The following is a 24,802-nucleotide window of genomic DNA, read 5'->3' on the forward strand; positions in this document are numbered from 1 at the left end:
TGGGGAGAGAGAGGGACACAAAACCTGAGAGACTATTGAATACTGAAAACAAACTGAGGCTTGAAGGGGGAGGGGGAGGGGATGGGGAAAAGAGGTGGTGGTGATGGAGGAGGGCACTTGTGGGGAAGAGCACTGGGTGTTGTATGGAAACCAATTTGACAATAAACTATTAAAAAAAAAAATGAATGTAGGCTGTGGAGTCTGAATGCCTGGATTTAAAACCTGTCTCCACCAGATCCTAATTGTGACTGGTGTGCTCTTTCAGCATCTTTGTGCCTCAGTGTCCATGTCTGTAAAATCAGAACAATAACAACACCGAGATCAAAGGATGCTGAGAATTAATTAAAGTAATTCATGTAAACTGCTTCACATGGTACCTAGCTTGGTCATGCTCAATAGAAAATAGCAATTTTCATTACTCTCTTGCATGCGCCTTACACTCCTGTTCAGCAAGACCGCCTGCTGCCATAACCACACTGTGCTTTCATACCTCCATGTTTTGTTCTTATTGTTCTGAATCGAGACCACCACACTGCTTGTTCTCTGGTCCGATGAAATCCTCTTGCTTTTCGTGGCACATCTTGGAAATGGGCCTAACCAGTCATGACTCGGCCCTGTTAGCTGGCACCTCTATTGCTCTCGGTTTGCAATTCTCTTATTATACTCTTTATATTAAACCTGACTTTCATTAGTGTAATTGATGACCTTGTCTCCTTCTTGGGGAAGGGCTGTGTCTTACTAGCCTATGTATTCTCCATAGTTTTTAACAATTTGCAAAGAGTGATTACTCAATAAGCATTTATTAGATGTGAAACAGTGTGCTTACTTACGACAGTGAGCGTAACACATTAGACTGCCTCCGACGGCAGCTCTCCCGTGGGCGCCTGCAGATGTGAGATGAGAGAGCGCGTGTAAAGGACGACCAACGCGTTATTTTTTAAATCGTTTTCAACCTCAGCTAAGAGTTCTTCATTGCTCACCATGTGCCTAGCATAGTGGCTCTTCATTCCCTTCACACAGAGTAGATGAAATGAAGGTGTTTTTTAAATGACTGATGAAGAAAAATGGCACCGATAGGGTAAATGCATAATTAACTATATTACTAAAAAGGTGGCTTGGATAGATCATGAAATTCCTGATATTTTAAAGCATAGTTCTCAGGATCAAAATAATTCAAGACATGAAAAAGTATCACAACTTGCAAATCTTACAAATGAAAGGTAGGATTATGCAAATGTGTGTATCCAGTGTTTAGGACTAGTAAGAGAGAACAGCACTGAGAACTTCTGAAATTCTCCATCCTCTCAATCCTAAAGCAGGCCAATAATGAGGGGCTCTGTGCAGGGAGATAGGAGGAGAAAATCAGGCAGTGTGGTCAAAGTGCTTACAAACGTGTACTAAGTAAACATACACGCTGATCAAAGTTGGTTTTATCATAAGTGATGCTCTCGATTATCCAGTAAGTGAAGATCTAGGATGATGATGGATAAGCTAAATCCAGAGTTGATCCAGATTTTGAGTCACAAACTGTTCCAAATGCGTGACAGTGTGAAATCACTGGTAGGTTAATGTCCTGTATAGGATGACGGAAATGGACATCAATGAACAGTGAAAGGCCCAGAAAAGTATCAGGGAGGAGAATGTGAAAGCTTGGATAAGCCACACACATAACTGGGATAAGCATATACTCACTTTCTAAAACTTCAGAAATTAAAATGCCTGTGTCAGTTCCTGCAACATATCAGAGACTAGTCAAATGAAAAACACATTTCTATGTTTTTGTGAAATGCTTTCTTTTACATATTATAGATATAATTTTAATTTGTTCTCCTATTCAGTTCAGCTTTTAAAAGTGGTAAAATGAGAAAATGAAGCACCAGAGATCTGAAAGGCAAAATGCCACAATGAAGCAAGCAAACAGTGTTTTCTTTTTCCAAGCATAATTATGTAAGCTGTTTAAAGGAAAAAAGCTACTAAAGGAATCATTCAAATAAAACTTAAAGGGAGATTGAGAAGTTCCTTTCAGTGAGTCTCATTTCTTGGTATCACTCTACGGATCTTTTTAAATGCAAGGATGTACAAAGCATGAAATTTATTAAAATGATGACATGGATGGAAATGGAAAATGCTTTGCAATGATTCAAATGTGTAATCCATTGCACTTACATGCATTTCTTTTAAGAAATCTGTATATGTACAAGGCATATACAAAAAAATAATCATTTTCTCAAAATGATTCCAAGGCATTAATGAGATTCCCTACCAAAATAAGGACTCCCCAGACTAAACGCTCAGTATGTGTGTCGTGTGCTTTTTTATCAACACGATCCTGGCTTTGAATCCTATGGAGATAGAAATGAAAAGACAGAGGCCAAGCGGGGGGTGTGCCCCTTAGTTCAGATTTAGAATTGCTTATATGGAATATCAGGCTTTAAACTTTTAGGTTCTACTGCCTAGTAAAATTTCCCAAATAAAACTGGGGAGATGCCATTCGGTTGCCAAATTCTAACTGCACAGAGGAAAGGCATCACAGAAAACAACTAACGTATATCATCATCAATAATTTATGAAGGAAAGGATAATTTAACACCCAGGAAGCATAAGAAGCCCTAATTGTAGAGCGGACAGTTTTATGAGTTAAATCAGCTTGGCTTTAAGTCGAACTCGCTGCCTAGTGGTCTCACCTTTCTTGTGTTGACGGGGCGGGAGCCTGTTCCTCACTAGGAGAGGGCATAAAACTGGCTCGTGGTCCCACAAGTGTCTACAATCAGGGCACCCACAAAGGGGAAGCGGCAGCAAATACCTCCCTTCTGTAAAACAACTTGTTCTCATGTAGGACTGAGAACGTTCAATGTGTGACAACATTATCAGTGTCTAAACGTGATCCTCCTCGGGGCGCCTGGCTGGCTCAGTCGGTTAAGCGTCCAGATTCGGCCCAGGTCATGATCCCACAGTTCGTGAGTTCGAGCCCAGCATCGGGCTCTGTGCTGACAGCTCAGAGCCTTGAAGCCTGCTTCGGAGTCTGTGTCTCTGTCTCTCTGCCCCTCCCACGTGCACACTTTCTCTCTCTCAAGAATAAATAAACATTAAAAAAAAAATCAAATGTATTCTCCTTGAAAAACATGGTTACTGAAAAGACTGAATCCATACAGTGGAGCCTAATCCTCATTTTTCGCTTTTTCTCCTTTGTTGGACTGAATGTTCAGAACATTTACTGGAAAACAGCCCCTGAAACAGTTAAGCTCACTCGTGCACCAGCAGTCTTCTGCCACATTCAAGGTGCTCCCTTGGGTCCATGTTATAAACGTGGACACGCGTAGCCTGCCGGACCCCGGCGCATGCACAAACATCACCTGAGCTTCCTAACAAGTGAGATGAAGGGACAGGGAGAGTGATGATGAGAGAAGTGTGTCCAACCATTGGTTCCTGACACATCCCTGCGGCTGAATTAAAAGAATATACCTCAAAACAGATTTTTAAAAAGTCCCATTCATTTTAATAACATTGGAATATGTGGTCACTTAAGGAGATACCATCAAAATTAGTTCACAAAATAGCATTCAATAAATGGACCAATTTTAGGTTTGGAGAGGTTGCTTATTTTTGCTTGTTTTAATGCAATAGTAAAGCTATTATCACTCATCCTGCCAGAATGTAATATGGCTAAAATGATTCAAGGATGTTCAAAGACAGTGGAGAGGATATAAATACAACACCTAAGAAACTAAGCCCAGATGCTCACATTATTCCAAGCAGAACGTGGGCGCTCTCCCTGCTTAGCGGATCTGTGAGACCCTCACTCTTCATTCTCTACCCTTCTGCAGCCTCTGTGTGGGTGGTCCTGTCATCCACCTGCATCCTGACCAAATGGCCACGCACAAAGTACAGGAAGTACAGATGTAAGAAAATCCTAAGCATTTTGTTTTGTGACTAGTCGGGACACAAAGTTTTACAATTTTGCATTTAGAAATCTTGGCTAGAATACATCTTTGGTGGTATAAATAGACTTTGAAAACTGAAGCCTTTAAGAAGAGCTGTACTGTGGGGAGTGGAGAGTGTGTACAGTGGATAACAGTACAGACTTTGAACTTAGTGACCGTGTGAACTTGGGCCTACTGTTCAAGCTCCTGATGCCTCAGACTCCTCATCTCCACAATGGAGACAATACTGGTGCCGTTCTCATAGGGTTGGGAGATCAAACGGGATAATATATTTAAGGCACTTAAAACAGAGCCCTATTGCTACTACTTATTCCTAGAGTCCCTGAAAAAATTCGCTGCATTTATGGAAGGTTTTACACTAAAAGAGTTGAACACAGTTTAAGAACCATTCTTTATCAAATCTGACACAGAAAATTTCATCAGATGAGGAATGTTCAGAGTTCAGAGGCTTAGGAAACAAGCAAATGAGTAATTGCAAAGAGACCATCCTCTGCAATAAATGCTCTCTGTTAACCCAGTCAAAAGAGAAATCTTAAGGTCTGTATTCTGGACACCGAGCGGGAAAGCTGAGCAACAAGCATGGCTTCCCCTGGAAGCCAAACTTACCCCTTGTTCGTCCAGTTTCATGAGCTGCTCCGTGACTTTGGGAGTGTTGAAAGCCAACCGCAGGCACTGCACGTTGAGCTCAGGAATCACATGCTCCAGCACTTCCTTCAGGGGCAGCCCTCTGGCTGTCGAGTGCTTTGCCGTTGAGGGAATGGCATCTTCCAGGACTGAGCCTCTCAGTGTCATGAGCTAAAAAAACAGACAGGTGCTCCAGTGAGGGCTCTCTTCATGTGGGAGAGGAGTAAACACGTCACATGCTCTGGAAGCCTAGACTCAGAGGCCCCTCAGGAGCTGGGAATGACTTCTGAAAGGTTTAGATACTTTGTATATGAAAAACGAGGCCAATACTTTGTTTCCTTTTTTAAAAAAATTTTTTTAATGTTTATTTATTTTTGAGAGAGAGAGAGCATGAGCAGGGGAGGGGCAGAGAGAGAGAGAGAGAGAGAGAGAGAGAGAGAGAGAGAAAGAGAGAGAGAGGCACAATCAGAAGCAGGCTTCAGGCTCTGAGCTTTCAGCAGGGGGCCTGACGTGGGGATCAAACCCATGAAATGTGAGGTCATGACCTGAACTGAAGTCGGAGGTTTAACCAACTGAGCCACTCAGGCATCACTATTTTTTCTTTTATAAAGAAAGAATGAACATGCACAAGCAGGTGAGAGGGGCAGAGGAAGAAGAGGGGGAAGGGGGAGAGAGAGAGACAGACAGACTAAAGCAGGCTGCATGCTCAGCACATCCCTGGGATCATAAACTGAGCCAAAATCAACAGTCGGACCTTCAACTGACTGAGCCACCCAGGTACCCCCAGGCCAACACTTTCAAAAAGACCCAGACAAGCCCAAAGGAACTTAGAGCCAAGCCTTCCAAGGACAGCTACTTAAAAGTATCTCCGTAAAGAACTCAATAAGCTCTAGCTCTTCACATGGCTTATATAATGTCACTAACCTCACTGATCATGAAATTAAGGAGAAAATATCCCAGAGAAGTGTCTGAAGAATAAATGGCTCAGGATTTACATGTTGTACCTTTTTGATTTACAAAAGATAAGGGGAGAGTTTTAAATTCCCTAGCATGTGCTGGACAAGCATAAACCACTTATGTCCCCAAGCACTACCCCAATAAGACGACGGCTGTAGTTAGTATAGCAGCAGAGTCGACAGCACTGGAAATTACTCCAGATTTCCCCCTTATTTCTTAAAACATTTTCCATTATCATGAAATATAAACATAAGCAAAGAAACTTCCCTGTGTAACGATGATTTGCTGGAGTAAACATGAAGCCCAAAGTGGTCTCAATTCCCAAAAGGGGTTACGTGGCCAAGTTGTTAATACAACATAAACATTGTATGTGACCTAAGAAAAACAACCCTGTGACAGTGAACACCTTTCCATGAAGCCCACAGGTTACACAAGGCCTAAACAGGAGTGGCAGGAGCTAAATGACACGGTTAGGTGTGGTGTGTGTGTGTGTGAGGGAGGAGGAAAGAAAGACACAACCGCAAATTCACAGAAGGCTCTATTTACAGGGAAAGGCAAGTTCAGGGCCTAAGAAAGTTCAAAGGCAGAAAATGGATCTCATCATGGCTCAGAGCATAAGAAAAGGCCCTCGAAGAAGAGGTGCAATAAAAAGATACCAGGAAATCTGGAGAGAAGCCTGTAAAATGTCAGAGAGCAAAGGCACGGAGATAAGAGAGCACGGGGTGTGGGAGCGAAGGGGCCACCACTACGCCGCACGGAGCTGACGAGAGCGCAAGGGAAGGGTGGGGAGAGCCCGCAGCAGGCGTGTGCACCCACCAGGCTCCAAGGGGCAACCTCAGACCCTGTGTGAAAGGGAAGGGCGACCCGCACCTTACGAGGAGCTGCAAGAGGAGGAAGCCACAGGCAGACAACAGGGTTAGAAGCGAGCGGCAAGCGTCTTGTAAAGCAGGTAAAGAGGGCATGACACATGTTGAGCAGCAAAATGGAAGCCGAAGGGCACCCCGCCAGGGGAGTAAACCGCTAACATGTGCCCCGTGCTGCAGAAGAGAGAGAGGGCAGGAAAGGCAGATGTACCAACACCTTGCTCTCCACACAAGAACAAGGTACTACTATCCATTTGACTAGCATCTTTTCTTTCACTTATAAATGATTTGTTTTCAAGTTCACACTTGTATAAAAGCACACATCATTTTCCTACGATTTAATATCCAATTTGACAGAAAATGGTTTCTGGGGTTTGTTTGTCTGTGCTCAGATCACAGGAAAGCGCCGAACCACCCGGGACGGGCCCGCCGTCCACGAGATGACGCGTGCCTGGGGCCAGGAAGCCGCAGAGGCTCCGAGCGTTTTCAGCTGAGAAGCTAAGACCGAAAGGTAACCCTGTGCCCCAGGAAAGACAGCAGCTCACCTCAAGGAAGCCATCACAGAGGAGAAAACGCATGACTCATTTTTATACCCGGATCACTAGCATTTCTGATATTCCTGTTAATGATTTCCAGAAACAAGAAAGAATCCTTAGGCGTCCCTGTGCACCTCTGCTTAAAAACACTCACATGCTGTAAGGCTTTCTTCATAAACTATCAGGTTTATAAACACATTTATGTTTTCCTGTTTGTGTTGTGTGCAGATGATTTCTACTGAAATGAGGAAAGAGCGACATGCCTGCCAGGTGGGGACCGACCTCTAGAGATGGTTCTATCAGAGGACTTGTTAGTTTATTTATATGAAAAGCTTCATTAAGATACTACCATTAAACCACATTTAAAGATTACTTTCATTGGAAAGGAAAAAGTTCCACAAAAACTAGGGGTACCATTAGATACACGAGACAAAGGAAGAAAGGAGAGGCAGAGAGAAGGAAGGAAGGAGACAGAGGAGAAGGGAGAGTAGGCTGTATGATTCTAGGGATTAGGCATGCCATCATGAATAACTCAGCAGTCCCCCGTCCTCAGGGGGCTTAAATTCTAGTGGAGAAGACAGAAAACAAACAAAATAGCAAGTACCATGGCTGAGGTAGTATTAAATGTTCGTGAAAAAAAGAAAGCCTCGCATAAGACATGAAATGGGATATGTGGGAGCAGAAAGTTTAGATCCAGTGGCCAGGGAAGGTGCCTGTGATGAGTCAAGGTCACAAGGAAGGGAGAGAGCTCTAGTCTGTAGGATGCCGGGGGAAGAACAGGGCAGAGGAACCAGGAGCAGCCAAGCCCCAAGGCAGAGGTGTCCAGGTAGCCCAGGGGGAGGCACTACAGGATTTGGAACTGAGGAATGACAGATCCGGTTTACACTTACAAAGGATCCCTACTGGGCTGAAAGGATGCAGGGCTTAAGGGCAGAGGCAGGAAGAAAGGTTCTCAGGGGAAAATGGGGGTGGCCTGGCCCAGGCTGAGGCGCTGGGTTGGAAGAAGGGCTTGAAATCAAAGCGTATTTTGAAGATGAAGTCAATGGGTTTTGCTGACAGACCGGATTGGGGGCAGGAGGATGGGAGGAGAGAAGAGTCCAGTGTGACTTTAAGGTTTTCGGCCAGAACAACCTCAATAATAGAGCTGTTGGCTAAACATTAATCGGAACGTCAAAACGAGGGGCGATGGTGTTGTGAACCACAGATATTTGCCGTGGATGTCCCAATCACAGGCTAAGGCAGCGGACCGAAGGGCCCGCCACACGGCTGGCAGGAGAAGGACGCAGCTGCGAGGCCAGGAAAGCACGGGGAGGTGCTGGGTGAGCACTCTGGGCCCAAAGAGTGAGGGGCGGGAAGGGCAGAGCCACTAGTCGGGGCAGAGGGGTCACGTTAACTCAGGGCAGCAGTTGGCGCTGGAGAGAGAGGCTGGGACCCGACGGGGAATGCTGCAAGGCAAGCTGGGAGGGACAGTCATGGAGACCAGTGACCAGAGAGGAGGAAGAAATCCCTCATTTAGAAAACTTTGACCCCTGGCATGAAGGATGGTAGGCCAGTGGGAAGAAGAGGCATTTAAATGGATTAAAAAACACAGAAAGGGGATAATGTGATCCGGGCTGAAATGGGAATGGCTTTGGGATGGGAAGCAGGTAAGAGCAGGTGGACACAAACCCCTGAAGTAAGGCAGCAGGTTCGCAGAAATCCAAGAAGCCACAAGAGGACAACCACCCACGTCCAACTTCAGAAACTCTGTGTTCTCTGCGCTTTTTTATGTTCAACAAAAGCATTCACCCTGCTGAGTCTCTGGGGAGAGACTACACCAGTGCAGGCCGGCTCGTCAATGCTCTCCGGTCACTACGTACAACACGTTAGAAGTGGAAGCTGTGCCTTTAAAACTCCTATTTTTAATTTCCCCTGCGTTCAAGCTGAGGAACAATTACTAAGTGAAGCCAACCCCTGAAACTTGCCTTATATTCAATGGGGGAAATGAAGTTAACTGTCCTATTTAAACCGCTTCCAAACCCATTATTTTCTAGAGACCTCAGGGGGTATCAGGCATTTATGCCTCACAACAGTCCTGAAGTCAATTTGGTGCAGGGAGGCAATAATAAATTCGTAACTGACACAGCGATACACATATTTACAAAGAAAACAAAGCACTGTCCCAAACTTGTTCATGGGTTTAAAATAACAACACAAAAACTGCTTTGTTAGCTATTTTCTCTTATTTTTCCTTTTCTTTTCTGACCTGAATTTCATTTCAAAATAAAAACTCATACATTGTATGTGCCTAGATTCCTAAAGAGCTCCAAGAGCCTGTCTCCCGCCCAGTTAGACAGTTCTGGGTTTGACTGGTCTGGATTCTCAGTCTCCAAAAGGCCTCGGTAAACAGGCCCAAGCGATAGCAAAGTGGAAGAAGAAATGAATCTCTTTCCTTCTTGGGTCAAGAACTGGCCTAAGCAACAGTTTGTGAGTCACTCTTGGGTGACCCTCTGTCACCTGTACGGCCCCTGGCTGAAGCTGGCTCAGGGCTTTCCGGCTGCCTGAGCCGGATATGCGATAGCCACTTTGGAATTCCAAGAGCTCCAATTTCCGAGGGCCACACTTGACTGAGGTATCTTTCTCTGCATCAAAACTCCCATTCATTTGTTGCATCTATCCAGAGCTCGATGGAAAAGAAGGATCCGAATCTAACCATTATGTCCACCCCCATCACCACCAGAACGAATGAAAGGGGCCTTTGTTTATTCTAAGGCATTTGTTAACTATGTGCTATTAAATTTAATTGCTTTGCTACTGCTACCACTCCATTTTTTTTCCTCACTCCAATCAAGTCTCCATCTTTCTGGTTTGCAACTCACCTCACTGGTTCTAAAAATTATTCGGTAGTTGTATGGACATCCATTTTCCTTCGTTTCTTCTGGCTTTTCCCTCCGAATGCTCACAGCCACTGGACCAAGATTCTCATCGGCCCCAAAATAGTTCCAGTGTTCTTAGGTAAAAGAAGACAAAACAAAATTAGAACATTTACATAGCGCTTTAAAAATGTTATATTCTGCTTGATATTTAGATCACTCAATAAAATGTTAACGCATCTAACAAATATTCTTCAGGGAGTTATAAAAACGGAGACTTAGATGCCAAGTTTGGTCTCAGAGAAGGTAACACTGAATAGAGGTGGCCTACTGAGCTTGTTTTTTTTACCACTCTGCAACTTACTACTTTACTTTTTAAAAGAGATTTGTTCTGTCCCTAAATTCTACCATATCCTACCGCTTATATAGGCTGCCTTATTTGGGCTTCCTTGCCTAAGGATAGGTTTGAGCCAACGCTTCTTAGTTTTCTTAAAACAGCAACGACAAAACCCTGAATCTGTTGAGAACAGAGTTTGAGGATGGAGGACTTTCCCCCAGATGAACAAAGACTTCCCAGAACTGGAGAGAGGAGAAAGGTGTGAGTCACCAAGCGGCACTCTGCTCCCTGCAAGAGTAGGGTCTAGAAGAACAGAGCTTCTAAGTACCCCAGGAGGCAGGAGCCTAGCACAGGGCCCCTGCGTCTCACCAGGGAGCACTACCAGCCTCCCGCAGAGCCATGAACCTGGAGGGCACAAGAGGTTTGGGGTAACAGGTCTCTCCCAGGGAAGCTGTGTGGACAGGAGACTGAGGAGGATTCGGGGCCCTCTCCCCACGGGCTGCAGGGCTCAAGACTCCAAACCTGACCACAACCTTGGGTATTGAGGGAAAGCCTGGATCAAAATTAAAGTTAATTTACAGGAAAGATTTTTTTTTAAAGGATATTCACTGTACACTAAGTACATACTTCTTTAAAAAAAATTTAAACTTGTTCATACATGAGATGCTCACAGATGAGGAAGTCCACAAACCACAGAAATATATGGAAAAACTAAAGTGGATAACTTCTTCAACCTTCCACAGTACTTTACATTGTCCTATTTCATTTACGTGTGACATGGGCATTAAAGGACTCAATCAGGATTCGGTCAATTCTCCTCATATGAAATGCATACATTTGAAAATACATATCATTCCCACACAAAATGTAAAAGTGTTTGAAAATCCATGAGAAGAAGAAGAAATAATAGCATCAAATATCTAATCCCGTAGTTTTGAAATGTGGGTAATTTCTATGAAGGTACTTTGCAAGTACTAAAGAGTGGTCATTAAAGGTACAATCACATAGTGAGTGAGGAGGGCTCTCCAGGAACGTCATCATACTCCATGGAAATTCAAACTAAGAAAACACAATGGGAATACAGGCAATGAACCTCTCATATATGGACAACTGAGAAGCAAACCAACGGAGGTCACAAAATTCACGTATAAGCACTTATGTATACCCTCAAAGGACTGCACATGTCAATTACACGCTGAGACTGTTTACTCCTACTTTGCATACAATTTTAATAAGCTTGGTTGTCTGGTCTTCAAGCTCACTGCTTTGTTTCAGAAGTGTGGTAAGTCCGGAGTGTAGGGCTGATGCGGACTTGCATACAGACAGTAATGGGATACAACAACTGACAACAAGGAAGAAAACAGGCAGGTGACAGAAATCGTATGAAAAAGCAGACAAGAACTTAAAGGAAAACAAGACAGCAGTCTGGGGCTGTTTACTGAAGGAGCAAAGAGCTCAACACACTTAAAAAACTTCAGAGGGGGTGCCTGAGTGGCTCAGTTGGTTAAGTGTCCAACTCTTGGTTTCTTTTCTTTTCTTTTTTTAATGTTTTATTATTTTTGAGAGAGAGAGAGAGACAGAGCATGAGCAGGGAAGGGGCAGAGGGAGAGGGAAACACAGAATCAGAAGCAGGCTCCAGGCTCTGAGTTGCCAGCACAGAGTCCGACGTGGGGCTTGAACCCACAGACCGCGATATCACAACCTGAGCGAGCCATCCAGGCGCCCCTCGACTCTTGGTTTCAGCGCAGGTCATGATCTCATGGTTAGTGAGTTAAAGCCCTGCAGCAGGCTCTGTGGTGGGATTCTCTCTCTCTCTGCCCCTCCATTGCTTGCTCACTTGCTCTCTCAAAAAAAAAAACCAGACATTAAAATAAATAAATAAAAAGAAACTAAACCCTAAATAAAACTAAAAACTGTTTAAAAAGCAGAAAAGAATTAAAGATTATGTAAGGTTCTATGTGTCGTCATTAAATCCTGACCATATTTTTCTGCAGTTTGTCAGAGCTGTTAAGTACATTTGTCAGTTGGGGAATGTTCCTGAGTTAATTATAACTAATTTCTAGTATTTCATTCAGACTCTATCTTCAAACAAACCCATCTCTGGTTTGATAACTCTAGGCAGATCTTTTTAAACTTACGTGTGGGTCTATGCAGAAAAGTCTCCCCCCCCCCGCCCCCCCAAAAGAGCTCCAAGCAAGCATTCCTCTATTTCAGTTTCATGGGATAGATGGGAATTCTGGTCTGGTTCCCTGAGTTAAGTTCACTGCTATCATGATCAGATTCTGCTTGTCCAAAATGTGTTTCCACTTGAGTAAGAATTACTCTCACAATAAAAGCCTTGTTTTTGGTGCACACTGTCCGTTTTCTCCGCTCCAGAGGATTACAGAGGTATGGAAAACACCCTTTCTACACGAACCTAACTTTATTCCACTCAAAATTCAAATGTAGTGTGTACTCTCTGGCAGCAGACTTTGGTTCAGTATGTTACCTTAAAATTAAATTTCTGAGTCCTTAAACTTTGATCATAAGACAAATGATTTTTTTTTAAACCAAAATACCAGCCTTTTAGAGATATCCTATCTGGTTCTTCTGGCCAGTCTTGCCTCTGTGTGTCCTGCAAACTCGGTACCTTCCTCTTAGCACCTCAGCCTTTGGGTAGCACCCTTGGAACCTGCCCTAGGCTGTGGCATTGTTTATTTTTTCCTAGAAGCCCTGTTTCTAAACCCTTTGCTAACAGACTTATTCATCAGTTCCAGAGGGTTCTTCCAGCCAGATCCACAAATCAGCTTTGTCTTCTGTGGGGACGGAAGGGGAAAGAGAGAGAACAAGAGCGGGGGAGGTGCAGATGAGTGTTACAGAAAGGCCTTGGGAGCATGTGATGGAAGAATTCAGCATCATGCAGTCTGAGGGAGGAGAGGGAAAGAAAGGGGAGAGGAAATGGATAATCAAGTAGGGTGGACAAATCTACTGACAGACGAGCTGAAATACAGGTATGAGAACACCCCAAACAATACATTTTAGTGCTCGCATAATGAAATGCCAAAAACCAATACTTCAAACATTCTGTTAGAATGATATAATGCTGTGGACGGAGGCATTCTGCCAAGCATTCTATCTAATATTTGTGTCCACCACGAAAATACAGATATTTCCTTCTTTTCTACAGATGTAGCAGCTATGATCTGGAGATACGAAGTCAATGCCCAGCCACAACTAGCAAACAGCAGTACCAGATTCAAATATATGATCTGATGTTGATTCTGAAGCTCATTTTTTAGCCATTTAATATTAACATTATCTTCCCCAAAGTTCCTGATATTATATTATGGATTTTAAAAATAATAAAAATAAAATTTGATGCCTAAAGGGATGAAACCAGCCAGATCACATATAAAGAAAGCTTTACTGAGGTCAAATTGCTTAAGTGGCCAGAGGAGCAATTTCTGCATTTTGTGCAAACAAACAAACCCAAAGAAACAAAAACAAAAACACCTGGATTTTGGATTGGTTTCAGATTCCCAGAACAGAAAACACTTAGATTATTTAAAAGCACCTTAATCAGAAATTTCTAAAAATATCTAAAATCAGATTTAAAAAAAATAAATGAGGCTTGTATAAAAACAAAAGCTTTATTCCTTGATGTGCTGTAAGCAAGGCTTCACTGTGTTTAAAGGGAGAGATATTAACATTTTATTCACAGATGGTTGATTCCCCCGCCTTCATTTCTCATATTTAACACCTAAGCAAATATTTAGCCTGAGGTTCTTAGTTCTGGTTCCTGAGTTTTAACAAGGATGATACAAAAAGTGCCAATGAGTACTTCTGTTATCACTAGAATATTCCACATAAATAACTGTATTTCTGGCTGACACATTCACAATTAATAAATAAATAATTCACCATCTTTGAAAGGGAAAATAGGAACAAATTCAAGGCTCCCAGTAGTTAGATCAAGCACAGTCCCATCACCTGGTCATGAGCTGCATATAAAACAGGTGTATACAGGGGTAGGGGCGGGAAGGAAAAGCATAGTATGTTAACTGTAAAGGAGGAAAGGAAAATGAAATCAGAAGAGATACCGGGCTTCAGCCAGCACTTTCTGGATTGTGTGTGCTGGTTTTCATGATACTTGCAGACCTCGTATTACAATTTCAGTTGAACCTTTCCCTAGGGAGATCAGCATAATCTGCACTGTGCAGAATTGTGAATGAAAACACATTTTTGTTTTTCAGAAATAATTTGTAAAATCAAAATACTTCTTGAGTGGCTTAGTCAGTTAAGCATCTGACATTGGCTCAGGTCATGATCTCATGGTTTGTGGGTTCGAGCCCCGCATTGGGCTCTGTGCTGACAGCTCAGAGCCTGGAGCCTGTTTCAGACTCTGGGTCTCCCCCTCGCTCTGCCCCTCCCCCACTCATGTTCTGTTTCTCTCTGTATCAATAATAAATAAACATAAGAAATTTAAAATAAAATAAAATTGTTAACTCAGAAATTTAAAAAGGGAAAACAGACGTGATAAACGCAAATGAAAGACACAGGAAGCAAATGAAAATCAGCCACTATCTGACCCCTAACGAACCAGCAACGGCATCTCTGAAGTGCAGGACGGGGCCTGGCTGAGAGGGGCTGCCACAGTCATACACCGTGAATTGATCCAACCATTTTAGAAAGCATCTTAGCAATACGTGCCAAAGTTACAAAAACGCTCATATTCTAATCTGAGTTGTCCTAATTGATGATGCAGAAGGAAAAGTGAAAACCCTTCCATTTTCTCTAGAAGAGGCATCTGAAGTCACCACAGCAGGAGGCACTAAAGATAGCAGTGCTGAGCTGAGCAGACCGGCCTGGGCCTCCCTCTAGGTCAGCAGGTCAGAGACGGGACTACTGACAACCCAAACTATTTCACCATGTTCAGTATTTTAAGTGATCATTTCCTAAAACAGTTTACTTGGTGGGCTGGCAGCCTGAACTTTGACCCTTGATATTTTCCACTGGAGAATCTGGGTACAGCTAGGAAGAGGCTCTCCGGAGCACATCACAGGCTTAAGCAGAGCGGCTCAGCTCGACCTCTTGGGTTTAAGTTGTTCAGATGTTTGGTTTTCCTGCAACTTATACATCTTAATAAGACTAATAACCAGGTTAGAAAGAGAGGATGGATCTACAGTTAGGAGACTTAAGAAAAAAACCAAAAAAAGGAGAAGAAAAACAACAGCAGCATATTCTGCTTTTAAAATGAAACATAGGTTTGGCAAAGCAGAGGTAATAACAGGCCAACTTTTTGAAGAATGGCTCTTTCCGAGAAGCGCACCACTCAGAGATTCTCAGTCTCTGGTCCCCAAAGGGCTCATCCTAATTATAAGGGTGGAGGTTCCATGAGAACTAAATAGCCCAGGACTCTGCATCATAATCAAAAGCAGGTCACAGTAATGGATGGAGACATTTACACAGGACTGGCCACATGCCAGAATTCTGTCCCAAAGCACTCCACTAAGCTTATAATTATTGTTGCATAAGAGTAATTGTGCACATTTACAAAGCACACAGTGCTCTGAAGTTCCAATTCTTTTTTTCATAGGTAATTCTTAAAAAGTAGGGTGGTCTACTTGCCAAAATTGCATAAAGTGTTTGGAGCTTAAAGGAGCACATGACACTAAGCTGCCCACACTAGCCCCCTAACTTGCCAATAAAAGGTAGCCTTTAATACGAAGTTATGTTGGCATTAATAAACTGCAGCAAAATGATTCAAGGGGGAAAAGGCACAAAGAAAATTCTATTTGAAACAACAGAAAATAAAGAGAACAATCAAAACGGGGGAATTTTTATGGGTCATTATCTATGACAAATAGCCAATATTTAAAAAAATTATATTTTAAAAATTTCAATCTCATCAGTGATGAAAAGAAATTAAAATGTTAGGGGCCTGTAATAAATATTAAAAAATATATGCTATAAATATTCAGAGGAGGCAAGAAAATGTTCAACTATCCAACCTTAAACATATCAGTCGGACTTTTCTGATCTAAGCTTTCTTACGAAGGCAATTTGGCAATAAAAACCAAGGTTGCTGTACAGGTCCCAGCATTTGACTTACAGGTATCTTCCTTATGCAAATAACTGGGTACCTGGGGGGAAAGTTACATAAGAAGATGATTTATATTTGGCCAGAGGTATCTATGGATATAAATTTGGGGACCCATGATTAAATGAAAAACAAAGAGTGTATTTTTATTTTCACCAACTTCTAAATGAAATGTAACATTTCTGTCGGTTATAAATGTAGTCAACAAATACAGTCCTTATTAGTTGTACATGTGACTTTGACATCAAAAGAAACCACAGATATTTTCGTATCATATTATAGTTGTTGCAGACATATCAAAATATCAGTTATGCTCATCACTACTTTGAAAGTTATCAGACCTGTTACTAGATCTTTGTGTTAACGCAAAGGAAACATATTTATTGGTATGCTACAAAATTTTAAATACTTTGCATTGTATTTTAATATGCTTGTTTTGCTTTGTATTTTTATTTTATGCATTTAAAAACACTCTTTAAATTTTTTTTAATGTTTATTTATATTTGAGAGAGAGAAAGTACAAGTGAGGCAGGGGCAGAGAGTGAGGGAGATACACAATCCAAAGCAGGTTCTAGGTTCTGAGCTGTCAGCACAGAGCCTGACACGGCTCAAACTCATGAACCATGAGATCATGACCTGAGCCGAAATCAAACACTTAAGGGTTTAAGCATCTGAGTCTTGATTTTGGCTCAGGTCATGATCTCATGGTTTGTGAGTTCGAGCCCCATGTGGGGCTTTGTGCTGGGTGTGAAGCCTGCTTAAGATTCTCTCTTTCTCTCTCCCCCTCTCCCTCACTACTTCTTTCTCTCAAAAACAAACAAAATTTAAAAACTGTAAAACTGAAATGTACAGCAGCTGGAAAACTTTAAATGATGACACAGCCAATTACAGAACATGAAAAATATATAAAACACATTTAATGATTCTACCTTACTGAAAACATGAATAGGCAGATATTAAAAAGATGAGACAAATAAAATTACTAGCAATCCCGTAAGATTAATTTTCTAAATTTCTATAGTTACTAATTTTTCTGTGATGAATATATATGACTCTTATGATAAGAAAATTTTTTAAAGTATAAAAAATGTATTTGATTTGCAAATGGCCAATGAATATTAAAAAAAACTTTAAAAGGCTGCATACTAGTGTGACTCTTTTAATGTTAACACTGATTCAAATGCCAACTCACAAAAATAAAGTAGCATCCAAATGAGAGAAGTGAACAATGAAACACCTATCTCTAAGTGAACTTTTTTTATATTTGAAACATCCGTTGTCCCTCCTTACAAGGGATATCGCAGCAAGGGATCTTCCTACGTAAAAATGCTTATGAAGGATCTGGAAGAATGTCCCTCAGAGACAGCAACACACAGTCAAGGGCGAAGTCCCCACTGTTCAGCGGGTTGGCACGATGCAGTGTGTCGCAAAAACATGGCACAGCCCACACACTTGTTGTCCACCCGGGACAGATGTTGCTTCCGCAGATGCTTCTCTACCACCAATGCTTCTAGGTCGACTTGAACGCACTTAAAGATCTCTCCCTGCCCTGAAGTTCAGAGGCGTGGCCTCTATGTACAGAGGATGGGCTCCATCCGAAGCTGAGGAAAGGAATTGATGCAGTAAAGCAAGTATTTCTTGAGCACCTGATTTTGGAGCTCAGGATGAAGGGATCACTGGGTATCTCAGTTATAATGAGGAACATGTTTAGAAAACAGGTGACAGGATTTTATTATGTGTCATCAAGTGCAGTGAAATAACAAAGCCAGAGCCAAAGAGCCTTTCCTTCCTTGAGACAGCAAAGAGAAGATGACAGGAATTCTTTGGAACATGGGAACCCGCAAGCGTGGCGGTGGGTTTGCTGCACTGTGACCCAGGAAGTTGGGTAAGCATTAGATTTCCCATGGGGATGGTACCCATGGAAGCTGCCAGGAATTGACTTCACCCAAGGGTGTGTGTGTGTGTGTGTGTGTGTGTGTGTGTTTCATTGTAGTTACTTTATACTTAGAGAAGTTGCAAAAACAGTACAGGGAGTTTCCACATATCCATGACCCAGCCCCCACCAATGCCACATACAGTACAATTATCATGATCAGAACCAGGAAATTCACATGGGAACAATCCCATTAACCTATGATTTTATTCAAATTTTACCACTTTTCCCACTATGCCTTTTTTTTTTTCTGTCCTGAAATCCTATTCAGGATCCCATGTTGTACTTAGTTATTTCTCCATAGTCCCCCGTAGTCCGTCACAATTCCACAGTGCTTACTAGTCTTTCCTGACCTTGACAGCTTTGAAGAGCACTTATCCATCAACTGGGTTGGTCTGGTGGTTTCACATGATTGGACTGAGGTCATTTACTTTGGGGGAGAGACCCAGAGAAATTATGTAAGCCTCTCCACATACCACTTCATGGGGTTCATGATACGGACTCAGATTCACTCCATTAAGGCAGCACCTGCCAGTTACTATCTTTTTTTTTTTTAAATTGAGACAGAGAGAAACAGAGCATGAGTCAGGGAGGGGCAGAGAGGGAGAGGGAGGGACACAGAATCTGAAGCATGTGCCAGGCTCTGAGCTGTCAGCACAGAGCCCGATGCGGGGCTCAAACCCATGAACCGTGAGATCATGACCTGAGCTGAAGTCGGCTGCTTAACCAACTGAGCCACCCAGGCACCCCACTATCTTTCTCCTTGTACTTTACAAGTATCTTTGGGAGATACTTTGAGATTATGCCAATCCTTCTCCTCCTCAACTGTCACCCACTGATTTTGGCATCTATTAGTTGTGTCTACTACAATTTACAATAGTAAAATTCAGTCTCCATCCTAGTGTTTTGGGCTTGTGGGGATCAACTGGTGGTCCTGGTTAATTTCCACTAAACCACCATGACCACACACAGACTCGTTTGTGGTCTCATTTCCTGAAAAGAGCAGAAAAGGAACTGCAACATACTGATCAGCATCTGCAGTAGAGCACAAGGTCATGTGCACAGGGGGCCCTCACAGCGTCTCCCTGATGCTATAAATACAGGATCCACTCAACTCAATAAATCTTAGATTTCACATCCACACCACACACTCGTTCAACCACAGAACATTTACTGAGCTTCCCTAATCTGGGGTCTTTGCCTTCAAGGAGTGCTGAGGCTGGTGAGGAGCCAGAGCATCGTAGAAAGCGCTGTGCAGAAACAAGGGCACAGGGGACCTGGGGCAGTGGTGGGGGAGTAGGGGACACCTCACGCATCACAAGTCCCTGAGAGAAGGAGTCTGCCAGGTGGCTGAGAGAGGAAGAGAACACAATACACATGCGCCCGGGGGGAGGAGAAGAGGCAGGAACAGAGCATGATGAAGTCAGCCCAGCCAGCTTTGGCACCCAAGTGCCAAGTGAGTTCCCAGAGTTCCCATCCTGCACCGTGGTCACCGCCCTCTCACACTACAGAGACGTGTGCATTAGGGGGTCTCACTGCTGTTCCAGTGCTGGCCCTCAGCCTTCCCTTTCCTCATCGGTGAGGCCTCCTGGGGAAAGAGACACACAGGGCTGTGGGGAGAGGCCTGCCACCCACACCGGTCCCTCCCAGGCCTCTGTTCACATACGAGATCACCAGACAACTAAGCAAAACCAGGAAGAGCATGAGAGAGAAGAATGAGAAACACAGAACAAACTTTTCTCAGAAGAAATCTCTAATGGACAGCAATGGTGAGAGGTGAGGTATATAAAAGGAAGGATGCGCAATTATGAAAAATAACTACAAGGAAACAAAAATAGTGGGATTCTGCTGCTGAAATAAGATGACAGGCCTAGATGACAGAATGCAGACAGGTGTCTACCAGTCCCCTGTCCAGGAGATGAAATCAGTAAGTACAGAACAATATGAAAAAGAAACCGAAATTATGAAAGAGAAACATGGAGGATAAATTCGAAGTTCCTACCATTCATCTAAATGGACTCCAGATAAGGGAACAAAGAAATTGTAGATTTTCAAAACATATTTGTTAAAATTCAGGGGGAAAAATAATGCTTGATAGTTTATTTGTCTGAAAGTCACCAAGGGCAGACTGTAAAAACCATGAAGACAGGTGCCTCTACTTTTGTTCTCTGCCAGGCACTGTAGCTGGCACACACTAGATGCTTAATCAATACTATTATTGAATGAAAAGAATAAAGATACAAATGTGTACTTTTTTTTTTAAAGTAGGATCAACACCCAACTTAGGGCTGGAACTCACAAACCCCCAGATCAAGGGTCACACGCTGTTACGAACTGAGCCAGCCAGGTGCCCCTTGTGTACTTGTTGATTTTTAAAACTACTTTAAAAATATGAAGAACATTCTTGTTAATACTAAATGGGGTAAAGAATCTGTGTGTGTGTAAGAAAAGATATAGAAGATTACAAGCCAAATTACTGGAATTAGGATTGGGCTTATTTTCTCTACTTCTATATTATTAATTTTTATAATAAGCATATGTGTCCTTTATGTGATTCGTTCACTGTTGGTTTCCTTTGCCAGAATGAAAGTTCCATGAGGGCATCTGTTTGGCTTACCACTCCAGTGCCCAAAACATGGCCGAGCAAGATGCAGGCACTCGTACATACACAGTAGCCATGGATGAGTGACACCTTCCCTTCCGGAAAGGGCTTGCAACTGAATGAGCCACAAGAAATACAGTCAGCTGAAAGCCCGTGGCTGTAGCGTCTCTGAATCCGTTACAGTTTTCCAGCCCAGCCACTCTATTCCTGGGCAGCCCCCATCCACAAACTGGGCACACCAGGGGTAAGAGGGCCTGGCCAGGGCGTCCCAACACAGGACCTCCACTAAAGCTAATTCTTCACTCCGCTGCATTGACCATGACTTTGTTAGATCTGGACTGTGGTCTGGGGCTCCCCTTGTTTAATTCTGCTCTTTTTTCCTTTCAGGAAGCCACACCTGCATCATGGACTGAAGGCTTTCCCTGATAAATTCTTCCTCCCTTCTCTTCCCAGGCATCATCTCCAATCCCCCTACAAACCAGATGCATCAACATCTGCATCTCAGAGGACTCAACTTACACAGTATATTTGTTACAGGATTTGATTTACAATACAGTGTATACTTATGTTGTTGCCAGGTTAGCCAAAGGCAAGAGGCTGGATTCTGTGTAGGGCAGACTAGGTAGAGATGGAGAGACTGAGACAGCTGTGCTAGAACCTGGGCAAGAGACAATGAGGGTGTATACAGCTAGGACACTGGGACCAGGACACAGAGAGCAGGAAGCTAGCAGAGTCCCAGGTGTATGCAGGCGGCCTGGCCAGCTGATCGGAGGGGACCCTGAGGGAGACCAGCATCAAAGAGGCCGCAATGCTTCGAACCCAAGACTGATTACACCAGTGGCATTTCTAGCAAGAGGGTAGTGATGAGGAAGCTTGTTTAGGGAGGACAAACTAAGAAGTCAACATTTGGATGCATGCCTTTGCGCTGCCGACTGGAGAGCCATGCGGGTGGCAGCTGGGAACAGCGGGGAGAAAGGAAGTCAACACAGAGGGGAAAGCCTGGGAGGACAGGGGTTGCCTCTGGGTAGAAATGCATGTATGCTAATTATCCTTTCCAAAAAGACATTTTTGAGGTCATTAATTATAAAGGAAATATATAAATTATGCTAATGAAATAGAAATAAAAGATGCAAGTGGAAAACAAATGCATTAGTAATGAAGGCTGCGTATTTGAGAAGCAAATTTGGTCGTGGGAGCTGAAGTTAAAAACGGGACACAGTAAATAAACAAAATAAGCAAACCTATAAAATATACCTATCCCCCGAAAGCAGGCATTTGGTAGCTACCAGAAAACAGGTCATGGCGTCAAATTCTAAAATTTATCAGATGGAACTTTCCAAAGGGGCAAAAGAATGACTTAATGGGCAATGCTTCATCACCAGTTTTATTGCAACAGCAAATTTTGTTTTTATCTGACTGGCTCTTAAAAAGATAACCTTGAATAAAGTCAAGTGTTCATACAAATGTAGCCTTCTGATGGTTTATCTTGATTTAAAAATCAAACATAGGGGGGAGCAACCGGGGCACATATCCTCTTAACCAACTTCACTCCAACACACCTCTGAGCGGAGCTGGCTCAGGCACCGTGGAATCCTCACGCCTTGTGGATCGGAGCTCAAACAGTCTGTGTGAAGACTCAGGAGATCACAGCCAAAAAAGGCAAGGATGACTGTCTTCAAAGAAGCAAACATACAAGCCTTCATACTTAACGGCCTCCTTGCTTCCGGAACTCCAGAGCAGATAAAAAGATGGTAGCAGATCACACTCTTGGGGTAGCTCAAGAAGGAATTTAGTGCCACAAATCTCTCTGAAAGGGTCACCTAATTAGAGATCTAACGTCAGACCAATCATATAGAGTTTATGTGATCTCAGTAAAAACAAGAAAACAGAAGATTCTAAAGCAACAAATTATTATTCACGTATAAAATCTCTCCTCATTAATGTTGGCCCAAATTAACCATGAAGTTCAAGAACACAGAGCACAACATGGTTCAGTACGGCAGACTTGTTGACTCTGGGGCTTGTCACTTCCTTGAAAAGTAAAACTATCCACATCAAAACACTAACCAGCATAACTATCCTTAAAGAAATGTGATTTATAAGATCGCAATTTTTCTCAAGTTTAATGTTGCAATACTTACAGAAGAATTAAAAAAACAAACTAAGCATAGATTTTTCTCATCAGCTTAGCTGTATGGTGTTCCCTGACGATCGATATGCACCACATCATAATCTACCAGAACTCAACAACAGCTACTTGATGCTCATCTAACCAACTGAACTTAAAGACTAGCTCCTGAAACCAAAATTAGGAACACATCAGAGTGCTAACTAAAACTGTTACTTCACGTACAGTCCCACGGAGTTAAGGCATATATTCTACAGAAATGATGCTAAAGATGGTTGATGATTTACCTCTCGCCCTCTTATAAAGAAAACTGGGCATCACAACAGCAACTGAAACCCAACAACCACTTGATAGATCTGGGGCCCAGCATACTGCTGGAACTGGTGTGTGTGTGTGTGTGTGTGTGTGTGTGTGTGTGTGTGCGCGTGCGCACATATGTGTGCATGTGAAGGTGCAAACTCATGTGTGGCAGGGTGAGGAAAGGTGGAGGACAAGGAAAGAGAACAATAAAAAACATCAAATCTGATGGCTTAAGGTTATCAGAAGAATGATTAGGTACATAAGCATCAGGAGTGGCAAACTATTCTTGGATGAGCTTCAGATTGGAGAATGGCAGTCTCTCCCAGGCACTGGGCAGTAGGGAGGGCACCATCTCCAGGAACTGGACTTTGAGAGACACCCCCCGCCCCCTGGCATAGACACAAGCCTATCAACACTGCTGACCAACGGAGCAAGAAACACCACTGCCAAGGCAGCCTCTGAACCCCGATTTCCACAGAGGCATCACCCTGAATGAGATTCAGGGAGGATAGGCTCCACGGACAATTGCACATTGGGTGCAAGATTAGGAAAGTCCCGGATGACCACAGAAAAGTGGGGGGAGTGATGGCTAGGGAACTCTCCTCTTCGACAAGCCACCCTGGCTCCAGGCAACATCGGAACTTCTCTTTAACAGTATCTTCCATTTATAAAAACTAAACACAAAAAACATACATGGACGAAAAAGGAAGGTGACCCTATTCATTTTAATGCTATCTTACTGCCTAGTTTGCTTCTCTCCAAGGAAGGCTGTGGTTGCGTCACTTGGACATGTCACAACGAGTTCGTAGGCCTCAGGGTCCTAAGAGCATTAAATGAGGACATCTGCATATTAGCAAACCAGCAAAGAGGAGGGGGCAAGAGAAGAGGGTGGGGAGCAGCACCATCACGGTGCGGTGCTTATTTTAATAAGTGCAAACGGTGGGTTTCCTTCCTCTATTGGTCCAGCATCTTTCCAGCAACGGACGGGCTTACACTGGTGGCGCCAAATATCCTCTCAAGTCTAAATGTGCAAAATACGACATTTTTAAAAACAGTGTGATATCAGAAAAGTGACTGTAGTTTCATGAGCCAAATATAATTAAAATTTACATGTAATGTCGACTGCCGTGTGTACTTCACTGAAGGAACTTTCCTCCCAGAGACTCAGCCACAGTGAAGTCAGGAACGCATTAAACAGCAGAATGGAAAATAATCTGGTGCTGAAGAGGCTGGAGTGACAGCCAGGTCAGTAGCACGACACTCCGCTGCTGGAAGATAAATTGCATCTGACACTGATGTGCTCCTTCCACAAGATGACTTGCTTTCAGTTTCTGATTAGGAAAAAAAGATGAGTGCACTAATCTCAGTGAATCAAGCTGTACGGTAAAAATTATAAGAGAATTATTTGTTTACCTATAATCTATATGGTGACTAAGTGTAGCGATCATGGAACTTTTTAAATATACAGTTATACTTTCGGGGCTTAATTTCAGCGTCAAATGAGGTGATTCAGAGCCATAATCTGTTGGGTATTACCATACTGTGACAAATGGCCTGCCTGTTTTGAAAATTTTAAGTTGTGTGGCCCAAGAAAACACAGCGGGCCTCCAAAATGGTCTCCCACTGGACTGACTTCCTGGATTAACTCCT

The 24,802-nt window shown here is 43.0% G+C and overlaps 1 protein-coding gene across 7 annotated transcripts in view; it reads right to left on the minus strand.

Annotated features, from left to right (window-relative positions):
- Window positions 1-24,802, minus strand: part of SIPA1L1 (signal induced proliferation associated 1 like 1) — a 365,455-nt gene that overhangs the window by 105,201 nt on the left and 235,452 nt on the right. For all 7 annotated transcript variants that reach the window (XM_029952089.1, XM_029952096.1, XM_029952095.1 and 4 more), the window contains 2 exons: window positions 9,780-9,910; window positions 4,548-4,736 (listed from right to left, as the gene is read on the minus strand). In XM_029952089.1, coding sequence (XP_029807949.1) covers window positions 4,548-4,736; window positions 9,780-9,910 — 320 coding nt within the window. The remainder of the gene's footprint in view (window positions 1-4,547; window positions 4,737-9,779; window positions 9,911-24,802) is intronic.

Source organism: Suricata suricatta, chromosome 9 (assembly GCF_006229205.1).
Source record: "Suricata suricatta isolate VVHF042 chromosome 9, meerkat_22Aug2017_6uvM2_HiC, whole genome shotgun sequence".
Lineage (NCBI taxonomy): Eukaryota > Metazoa > Chordata > Mammalia > Carnivora > Herpestidae > Suricata > Suricata suricatta.